This window comes from Lucilia sericata, unplaced genomic scaffold, assembly GCF_015586225.1.
Source record: "Lucilia sericata isolate MDLA Ls3-8-SP2 unplaced genomic scaffold, ASM1558622v1 Contig000045F_arrow, whole genome shotgun sequence".
Taxonomy (NCBI): Eukaryota; Metazoa; Arthropoda; class Insecta; order Diptera; family Calliphoridae; genus Lucilia; species Lucilia sericata.
Window position 1 is genome coordinate 1,072,501 of NW_023994083.1, and position 11,655 is coordinate 1,084,155.

The 11,655-nt window shown below is 28.8% G+C and overlaps 1 protein-coding gene across 1 annotated transcript in view; it reads right to left on the reverse strand.

Annotated features, from left to right (window-relative positions):
* Window positions 1–6,257, reverse strand: part of LOC119615002 (putative odorant receptor 85e) — a 206,978-nt gene extending 200,721 nt beyond the window's left edge. The window contains exons 1-5 of the mRNA XM_037971090.1: window positions 5,658–6,257; window positions 5,380–5,579; window positions 5,034–5,316; window positions 4,707–4,967; window positions 4,434–4,519 (exon numbers count right to left, since the gene is read on the reverse strand). Coding sequence (XP_037827018.1) covers window positions 4,457–4,519; window positions 4,707–4,967; window positions 5,034–5,316; window positions 5,380–5,579; window positions 5,658–6,236 — 1,386 coding nt within the window. The 5' untranslated portion in view covers window positions 6,237–6,257 and the 3' untranslated portion in view covers window positions 4,434–4,456. The remainder of the gene's footprint in view (window positions 1–4,433; window positions 4,520–4,706; window positions 4,968–5,033; window positions 5,317–5,379; window positions 5,580–5,657) is intronic.
* Between the last annotated feature and the right edge of the window lie 5,398 nt (window positions 6,258–11,655).

An 11,655-nucleotide genomic window follows, 5' to 3' on the forward strand; every position in this document is an offset into this window, starting at 1 on the left:
TCTGAGAAACTATTAGAGCTAGAATCTTCAAATTCTACATGAAGATCTTTGACATTAATGTGAACATTAGAGAATAACGGGCGGACTTTCAATGGTGTCTTGGCAACCCCTATATGAATTAAATACAAAATTTCGTATATCTGTGAAAATATTAGATTTTTTTTAATTTGTCATCGATTACATTAAAATCTTAATTAACGTTCCGAAAAAATGCATCTCTGGAAAACATTACAGTTAGAATCTTCAAAATTATTAAGAAGATTTTTTATTTATATTGCTTTTAGGGTAGCAAAGCACTCTGGATATAGCTAGTGTTTTTATAAACACGAACGGAAAATAATATTTAAAATTTTGTATCCAAAAAATTTTTAAAATGCAAATTACAATAAAAAATAAAAAAACATATTTGTACTAACAATTTACATTTTTTGAAACCGGTTAACCGAGACACAAAAACCGGATAACCTGTTTAACCTAAAATAGATGATTCAAAAAACTCGTTCACGAAAAACCGAAATATGCAATAAAAACCGGTTTTTCGGTTAACCGGTTTATAAACACTACACATGTAATGCTTAAAATAACCATATGTCACATTTCTGACGAAATGTAATGCTGCTAGTGTCCGTTTGCATTTAATAACGAAGAAAATACAAAAATTGTTTAAAAATATATGTATATGCTACCCATAAAAACAATTAGAGCTTTGTACTAAAAAGAGATCAGTAGCTCGGTGGTGAGGGGTTCTTACTACAAACCGATAGACATTTTTAATTTTTTTGGAGAATTTGAACTAGTGATATTAATGTAAACATGTAATGCATATGCACGGCCACTCGCAGTGATATCCAAATGTTAAATTCAGTAAATAACATTGCTAGTGGGTCGAAAATTCACTAGTGGTAGTTCTTAGTGGCTGTTGATATCGCCGTTGTCGAACTGCCATACCGTTATTTATGGACGGATTTTGCTATTTTTAAATAGGAAACTTCTCGAAACAATATCCTGGAGAATTATGGAAGATATGGATCCGAAAGATATCCGGAGTCTTCAGAAATAGCTATCTTTTGACAAATTTTTCTAGGAGTAATATATGAAAAGTTACAGTCATTTAAAAAGAACTTTGATTCCGTCTAACTCCGTCTAAAATGTTGCCAAAAATTGCCTATCTATGAACTAGACCGCTTCGACCCATTTCCCTCAAATTTTCGGTATATTAAAATCCTATATCATGATACTAGAAGAATTTCTAAAATTGATTTAATATACATTTTGTAGATTGGACTCTTATTTATTAATAATTATACACCGAAATTTATGGGTCCAGAGTTGCCATAGTGCATTTATAATATAATAATAATAATTATTATATTTATATAAGTATAATATCTTCAAAGGTGCGAAAGTTAGAAGGGAGTTTATTTGTTCAGTCTTTGTAGAACTTCTATTGGAAATGCTCATATTTCAGCATGGCGACCACAAGAACGTACTAAAAATCGTGGAAAATTTCTTACTGATAAGTGGTCAGTCCATAGTTCTGGCCTCTATCCTACTGAAGAGACGGTTGGGACAATACCGAGTAATCCAAATCAATTTGGTGGAGCTTTGGCAGCGGGTTCAGCGCGATAACCACCGCTCTTTGAAAATTTCTTAATTAAGTGTTTTTACTTTGCCACACGAAAGTTTACATTTTATTGGTACCAAGTTACCTGAGGTCTGCTTAGAGCTTCTTAAATATATGTAGTGATCTTCCTACTTCGTATATGGACTTCGGAGAACATAAATGAGGGTTTCAATGATTTTCCATTGATACAAGCCGTTTTCCTTTGGCAGTCAAAGATTTTGAGATATTTTGAGATTATCTGTCAAAAATGTATAGAAACGTATGGCTCTTTTCCTTTTTTGAAATTATTCATTAGATCAGGAATGTATTTTTATGTAAACACATACAAAAAATGAAAAAGCTGTTCCATCTTACTTTGTTATTGTATTATACCAATAGTGTAAACGCAAAAAAATAAATCATACAACTCTTATCCTCTTTTTAAAATACAGATGGAATTTCTCATAGTGTAAAGCCCACATAAAAGGTTGGTCAGATTCTAATGAGATTTCAAATATGTAAAGAGAAGTGTTGCCGAGTTTAGGTTTTGAATTTGGACCTCATGGACGTAGTCCGCAAAGTAGGAAGTTAAGAAGTTACAGAATTATTTCCCTCTTTTTTATTTCTATACCACCGGTTATATATTTTTTTCAATGTTTTATTACTTTTTTATGAGAAAATTCAAAAATTTCACAAATGATTTCTCTCAAATATTTATCAATTTTAACAATATAATGGAAAATTTTCTAATCGAGATTTTTTTGAATTATAGATAACTTCACTTTTTAACGACTTTCTCTCAAATATTTATCAATTTTAACAATATAATGGAAAATTTTCTAATCGAGATTTTTTTGAATTATAGATAACTTCACTTTTTAACGACTTTCAATGGTAGGGGTTTGGAAGCCTGATTAATCATTTGACAATTAAAGCGATTTGAAGTTTATGTTTAAATTAATGCTACCATATTAATAATATTTAATTCAATTTTTCATACATTCAAAAAATATATCAAATAATAATATTTTCTTTAAAACAACCAAAATTTTTTAAAATAATGAGCGACCATGTGGAATACATAATGGAGGTTTACTGGTTTACGGCAATTGAATACATTTTTGGGAGATCAAGAAGCATTTCAAGGAAAAAATCCTAAGATTAAACAGTACTCCATATAATGAGAAATTAATTGGCGTATTTTAGTATCACACTAACCGCCATAGAAAGACAAAATGCAGGCGCAGACACGAATCTCTTCTTCTAGCAATGATATTTTTTTAAACCAGTCTTCAAAAAATATGAAGTATCAATCCCTTGTTAATACCTCGAAATAGTAGTTGTAGAACCAAAATAGTATATATGCACATATATGTATGTATATGATTCCTAAGACGATATAGACATGTCTGTCCATCAATTAAATCATGATAGAGAGAGTGATAGGTCCATTGTATGACCGAAATTCCAAATATACATACCTCCAAACTTGTTTTAAGTGTGACACATGTTTTTATTGTGGTTATATAAGATTCGCTATAGCCGAATTTAACGTTAACTCAAAATAATAAAAAAGTATAATAGGAAAAGAAACACAAAATATTTTACCGTTCTTCTTGTTAGTACAAAAAAGAGGAACAGTAAACGATTTTTAAATTTAGCAACCCAATTCTTGTGAAAAATATCGTCACCTAAAACGCAAACGGCCCTATCTAACATTTTTAAAATTTTACAGGAGAAGCAAAAAACTATTTAAATTGATAAGTTTGTTTCTATCAACGCGATTTATTTGTAGTAAATAAACAAATTGTTTAATAGTGAAACCTATCATTTGTTATGATAGTTGACAATGGCGTATATAAAAATGGATAAATTGGACTTATTACCTTTAATATTTAAATGTTTTTGTAGATAGGGCCTTTTGTTTTCTGTCAATAAAATCTATAATTATGGTCAGAGGAGTCCAATTTTTGGTGTGGACATTTGTTTTGATGCAATACATTAGAATCACCAATAAAATCGATTTTGAATTTTTGGTTAGTTAGGGCCGTTTGCATTTCAGGTGACGATATATAATTTGTAAATTTACTAAATCTCCTAAATTTTTTATTATCAATAAACAACACATTTAAAATTTGTTTAAAACTCCTCAAAATCATTTTCTAGATGTGGCAAAGCTCCCTTTGAATATTTACAAATGATATAAACTTCAAAAATCTCCATTCCTGTAAACAAATAAAATTGAAACAACCCTCTATTTTTTAAACCATGGGATTTTATGAAAAATGGATGTAAGGAAAAACTTACATTGAAAAGTAATGAGTTAAAAAGCTAATAAAACCTCTTTTCACTACTTCTTCATTAGCTTTGTAACTCATTATTTTAACACTGTGATGTCATTGGATGCAAGTACTTCCACGCTAAAAAGAGCCAGCGAACCAGGGACTTCGGTTTTTAGTAAAATGTTCTACTCACTGCACCACTGCCCAGTTATTTTATTATTATTATTTTTATTTATTTAACATAAAAAATGCTAATATATGATTATTATATAATCAATATTGAAACAGATTAATGGATATTTATTGCAATTCCTTATAAATATCAGATAAAATAATTAGAAAACAAACAAAAAATCATGTAAAAATTGATACATTTTGTAAACTTTTAATATTCTGAATGAAATGGTTTTTATCACACATATATTATTTTCTTTATTCTGTGTTTGGAAAAACGGTTGCTAACGCGATCAAATAAAATGACAAATACTATTTAAAATTAATGCAGATGGTATTAAAATATAAGGTGTTAAGTAAGCACAAGTCATTACCAAGTGTTTGTTATAGAATTTATTTATTTATTCTTTTCAGCTAATTTTTGCAATAATGTCAAGAACGAAAATGCCTGTGTTATTACCTGAAAATAATAATAATATAATTTAAACATATGTATGTATGTATGTATGTATGTATGTATATATGTATGTATGTTTGTTTGTATGATAGTCTTCTATAAGTTCACTAAATTCATGAAATGTTTAAAAATTAAAATTAATATGTTTGACCTTTTGAGTAATAAAATGAAATAATTGTTAAATATTTACCGAACGCAAACGCTGTATATCCATCAAGTAAAATTTACCAGCGGTAATTTTGACTACACGCTTCGTATTTACCAAAAATACAAAAATATCTCGTTTTATATAATGAGCATGCGGCCACCATTGCGAACGAAAGAAAGCTTCACCGGCTCGAACGCTGTGATTTCGAAGCAATTCACCAAAATATGTAAACATGAGCAATTCGGAGAGCGTCAATGCCAAATATTGCACCAAATTAATTGTCCTCATCGTGGAACTCTCACCCTGCAGTGAACAGATGAATTGAATAAAGTCAAATTAGATTAGTCTTTTTTGAAGGCAGATACATACAGCCACTCCTACAAATACAAGCAAACATAGTTGCAATGTTATCTGAAGAGATTTGATGAGACAGTACGGGTTAAAAAGATCCTCTAATGTGTCACAACTCTTTAAAATAAATTTATGTAAGAGGACACATTCCACTAATGATTCGTGAAGAACTTTCTTAAGTGATTTTTTGTGGCGTACTTCTTTGCTACCAAATATACTCAAGTCGGTTGAGTATTCTTTAGAGTACACATATTGATTGAGTTCATCGTCCTCGCCTTGCAGTAATTGAGATTGGAGTTTTCTGTTAAATGGATTTAAAAAAATCACAATATTCAAATATGTGTAAGTAGAAGTTTGAACTTACTGGAGATATTTTAAATCCTCGCCTGACATCAATTGAGCATGATAATCCAAATTTTTCAAACTACAATAGAGGATATCGAATTGACCCAACATAATAATAATTACCGAAACAAACAGAGCAGAGCCATTCCCAAAGATGCATCCCATAATAAATTGACACCATACTTGAGTCATATAGGTCAATTCATAAACTACAGGTTGCTTTCATATTAATTGAAAATATATGAAATTCATAAGTTTTATGCTTGATTAGAATTTAAGAGTCAAAACATTACGTACCAAAGGATTAAAGGGATACCAACATTTTAATGGCAGAGAATATGATCCCAAAAGTAGGGGATTTAAAGCCCATGATACTACACCAACCATACAGGATCTCAGCCAATAAAGCGTTATTTTGTAAGCAAGATTATAAGATGAGTCTACACTAACAAACGTTAAACCGGCCATTGAATGATGACGATGTTGCTCATTGATCTTTTCTAAAAAGTCCCTCAAAGATTTGGTTCTCCATAACCAATAACATGTTGCAAAAGAGGCAAAAGAATATATAATGGCCATGGTGAGAGCGTCTGTTATCTCTTCCAATTCCCCTATTTGCAACATATCGAACGTGGTTTTTATATACAATAAAGCCAAATGCAAAGTCGAGATAGCCGAAAAGGCACAATAAAATCTAGCCATCATTTTAGCAGCTCCTTGCCATTGTATTGAAACATACTTCTCCAAATTTGTTGGTACTTGACCTACAAATTTCATAAAAAATAGTTGCAAATGAAATAAATCATTCCTCCTTTCATGGTCTTTCTTCGAATATAACACGTTCATGGATCCACCATGAAAATCATTTGACGACATTTTCAATTATCGGACACGTTTAAACAACTAAAGTCGAAGTCAATCATCTGCGGACTATTTAAATAACGCTAAGAACATACAAACATATCTTACTTCCAAAAAGCACTAATAAATATTTAAAACTGGCAATATGGATAAAACAAAAACTTTCACAAATCTAATTAGTCGTATTAATACTCATACAGGTTCTCTAGATCATACTTTCTTTTAATTGTACTTTTTAATTACTTAATTGCTCCACGATTTCGAAAAAGTTTAATTTCTTTTTGTTAACACCCATTATTAAAGATTTCTAAAATGAGATATGCCATGTTAATGGTTTTAATTTTTTAACTGAAATACTATAACTATTTGAAGCATTGTTATTAAGGGTGAGCCCTACGAAATGAACTTTAAAGATTTACTTTTTTTTCAAAACGGCATTCGTTACCCGACAAAAAAAGAACATCCAAAGATGCGAAAAAGAAGTAGAATTTACTTAATGGACGTACTGAAAAAGACCTCCAGAAGTGATGATTTTAACACAGGCTTGTCATAGGAGAGATGTCCTTTTTCTTTGATTCCAAATTCACTACTTCTGAAGTACTTTTAAAGAAATAGTTTTTATGTTATTTTTTTGGAAGTTATTTGGATGCGAAATTGTATTATAGACTAATTTGACTTAAATAATATTAACATTTATAAGGGAAATAGACACATTTAATAAAAGACCAAAAATAAATTTTTTAACTCATAAAAATGTAAGAACAACATGGGACGAATTTATTTGGTAAAATATTAAAATTTTTTTGTTATAATTTTTTTATATCTTGTAATCTCTTTAATATGAATATTCTGACTCTCAAACGATGTAGTTATGTCCGTTACTCTGTCTGTTGTAGACAAGTTAGGACCTAAAAGAGAGAAGGTAGGCAATATCGGTCCAAGATTGTACTTAGCTATATACATCCATATACTGAAAATAATGGCGAACTCAAACTTTATTTTAGAAAATTACTGTAATATTCGACACACATACAAGCATACAAGAAAAGTCGATAAAAGCAATGTATACAAATATCTTCGACTTACTTGTTAATTAATTCATCTACAATGTTGCGGTTTCGATTCCCACCGGAGATCCTCTGATCCGCTTCACCATAATAGGCTTATTGTGTAAGGAAATATAAATAAAAATTTTACATTTTACACCAGAAACCCTGAAATTTGTTAATATATCGTAGGATGATTTTATTACACTTCCAACTTAAATGTTATAATATACATATATTTATCAATTAAATTTCGATTAATACCTATTAAACACACGGGAAACTTTTCTTGGTTATGAGAATATTTAATTAACTTTTGTGAGTTCTTTTGTTGTAATTCGTAAAATACATACATACATATATTACATACATACAAACATATATACATACATACATACATACATACGTACATACATACATAAATACATACATACATACATACATACATACATATGGTTATGAGAATATTTAATTAACTTTTGTGAGTTCTTTTGTTGTAATTCGTAAAATACATACATACATATATTACATACATACAAACATATATACATACATACATACATACGTACATACATACATAAATACATACATACATACATACATACATACATACATACAAACATACATACATACATACATACATACATACATACATACATACATACATACATACATACATACATACATACATACATACATACATACATACATACTACATACATACATACATACATACATACATACATACATACATACATACATACATACATACATACATACATACATACATACATACATACATACATACATACATACTACATACATACATACATACATACATACATACATCACATACATACATACATACATACATACATACATACATACATACATACATACATACATACATACATACATACATACATAACATACATACATACTACATACATACATACATACATACATACATACATACATACATACATACATACATACATACATACATACATACATACATACATACATACATACATACATACATACATACATACATACATACATACATACATACATACATACATACATACATACATACATACATACATACATACATACTACATACATACATACATACATACATACATACATACATACATACATACATACATACATACATACATACATACATACATACATACATACATACATACATACATACATACATACATACATACATACATACATACATACATACATACATACATACATACATACATACATACATACATACATACATACATACATACATACATACATACATACATACATACATACATACATACATACATACATACATACATACATACATACATACATATACATACATTGATGAATGAAAAAGTACCAAACGTCCCTTTCAGTAGATTAGATTTCAGAAAATTTTAAATGTATGTACCTTAGTGAATGGTACCTACATTTTAAATTTTATATATATATTTTTATTTATACTAGAGTTCGCCCCGCGGCCGAAATTCGACCGGAACCATTGAAGTAAAGAATTTAATTCTTATACTGCAAAATAAAACCCTACTTTTATAGTCCAAATGTCTGAAAAAATTTATTTCAATTGCTATTATCAATGCGTATAACTTGCTTTGATCAACGTATTCTTTTAGAAAATGTGATAAAATTTGGTTAAAATTCTGAAAGAAGTTTAAAATCTAAGTTCTAAAATTATTTATGCAACATATTTTTAAAAAACATTTATATTTTTTGAAAGCAAAAACAACGAACATTTCTTCTTTCGATTTTTTATCCCCTAAATAAATGTTCATAAAATCTATGCAAAACTTACTATATGATATATTCATTCCTTACAATATGATATTTCCCTATGTTTAACAATCTGCCAATTCCTCCAGCAATCATCCATGCCCCTTGTCGTAAACAATGTCGAACCTACCCAGCACTATTCCTTTGTAACCTGTAATAATTTTCAACTTATATCTCTATATCCCAGCAAAAAAAAAAGAAAAGACACACAGAAGTGATGATTTTAACACAGATTATTTATAGGCGGAATGTCTCTTTTATTTGATTCCAAATTCATTACTCCTGAAGACATTCTCAAGAATTAATTTTTATAGCTATTTGGAACTAAATTGTAGTTCTTTACTTTACTGTTGTTAAGAGGAATCAGAAACAATTGAATTCGAAAAATTATTATTTGTTTATGAAACTATCCAAATTTGTTTTTTTGGTTTTTATATCTGATAGATAACAAAAACAAAAATAGACTAATATTCTCAAGAGCGCACAGAATCCAAACCTATAAGCTTTTTTTCAAAACTGGACATAGATTTTAATAACCAAAATTCAACATATCTTCTGTGTTTTCATCTTTTGTAACTATGTTTTCCGCAGAAGGTAGACTTGAAGTAGTCCTTCAAAAGTACATTGCAAATTACGATCTAACAAAATTTCATTTAAAATTAAATTTTTCAATTATTGCTATCAGGGCTGTAAAAGGATTTCATTCCGATCAAAAGTGGAATTATTTCCGGGTTTTTGTTTTTTGAATAAAGTAAAAAGACCTTTTTTTAAATGAAACCACTTTCAATTTTTAAAGTGGGATGTTTTAAATTATTGTTTTTTTTAAGTTTTAATAAATATCTTTACTTAAATAACTCCATTTTAGATCGGAATGTGATTTTGGAACAGGAGTATATATTGTATATTATATATTATCTCTATAAGAAATAAATAAATTTTGTTGCCTTTTGTATAAAAAGTCCGTCCTTCAGGTTTACGTTGTATAAATTCTCCCTTATAACACTCCATAAAGACATCTTTCAGCTGACTTACTACTTATTTGGCTTAAATTTAAATGTTTTTTAATCGAATTTAATAGTAGATATTCTATGAAGCTGTAATACTTATAGGCCTTTAAGAGAAGACCTTTTAATAGGCATTCTATTAGCTTTCGCATAGAAGTGCATAGGCAAGAGAGATCTTGCAACAGGGATAGATTCTTGTATCTGGAGAATAAGACTTAAACGCCTCTTTACTTCAAGAGTTTGTCCATGATTTAGTTATTATTTAATTTTTCATAATTATTTAAGTACTTCTTAAGAAATGTTTGAAAGAAATCGTTAATAAACTATAAATTCCAGCCTTATATTAACATATGTAAGTTTAATTGCAAGTAAAAGAATAATAATCGATAAATTGCTAAAGGTGGTATTAGACGACATGTATTTTACTCTAATACCACCTTAAGAAAGGGCAGTCATCAACCATAATTTATATTTGACCCGTTTCAACATTTTTCTATTTTTATAAAACATATAAGTAACCATCGCCTACACTACAGTTTTCACTTTACACTACTATTTTAACAACCGCCTTTTTCCTAATTGGTTAGAATAACCGGAAAAAGAAGAATATCATCAAATCCTCACTGTGCTAAACCTTGTACGTATTAGCGATATACTGATTAATTTATTGCGGTGTATCATGTACCGACATGACAAACTAAACTATCCTACTTATATTTTAAAAGGCTTTGTTTTTGTCCATCATTAAAATATTTAAAATCAATAACAACTAACATTTATGTAGAATTGTTGTCCTACCAATGTTTCCCAGGTCAAACATCATCATCCTCTTGTATCTTACATCATTAATATAATAATATATCATTATTACATTCAAAATTTATCACTTTACACTTTTAAAAAAATAAAAAACAATAAAATCATATTTTCGCTTTGTCTAAGCCTGTCTGTATACTTTTTAGTTTACAAAAATCTTATTAAAAACAACAACAAAAAATATCATTGCAATTTGCAAAATACAAAATACAAAAATAAACCATCAACAGAGAAGTAACATGTTTTTACACTCTCCTCTCTTTTATGAAAAAAACAGTGTTGTTGTTTTGCTTACTTATTTTGTTTTCTATTTTTTAATTCAAGCACATGTTTGTGTGATTGTGAATTAGTAGAAACCTCATCTGCAGTGAGGCTCGCGAATCTGCATTCATCAAAAAAAGAATCAAGAAAATCGGTCAAGTAATAGAGCCGGAAAATGTTCCCAATCGTTTTGGCTTTGCGTATTAATATATACTAGAGTTCGCCCCGCGGCCGAGATTCGACCGGAACCATTGAAGTAAAGATTTTATTCTTATACTGCAAAATAAAACCCTACTTTTATAGTCCAAATGTCTGAAAAAAATTATTTCAATTTCTATTATCAATGCGTATAACTTGCTTTGATCAACGTATTCTTTTAGAAAATGTTAAAATTCTGAAAGAAGTTTAAAATCTAAGTTCTAAAATTATTTATGCAACATATTTTTCAAAAATATTTAAACTTTTTTAAAAGCA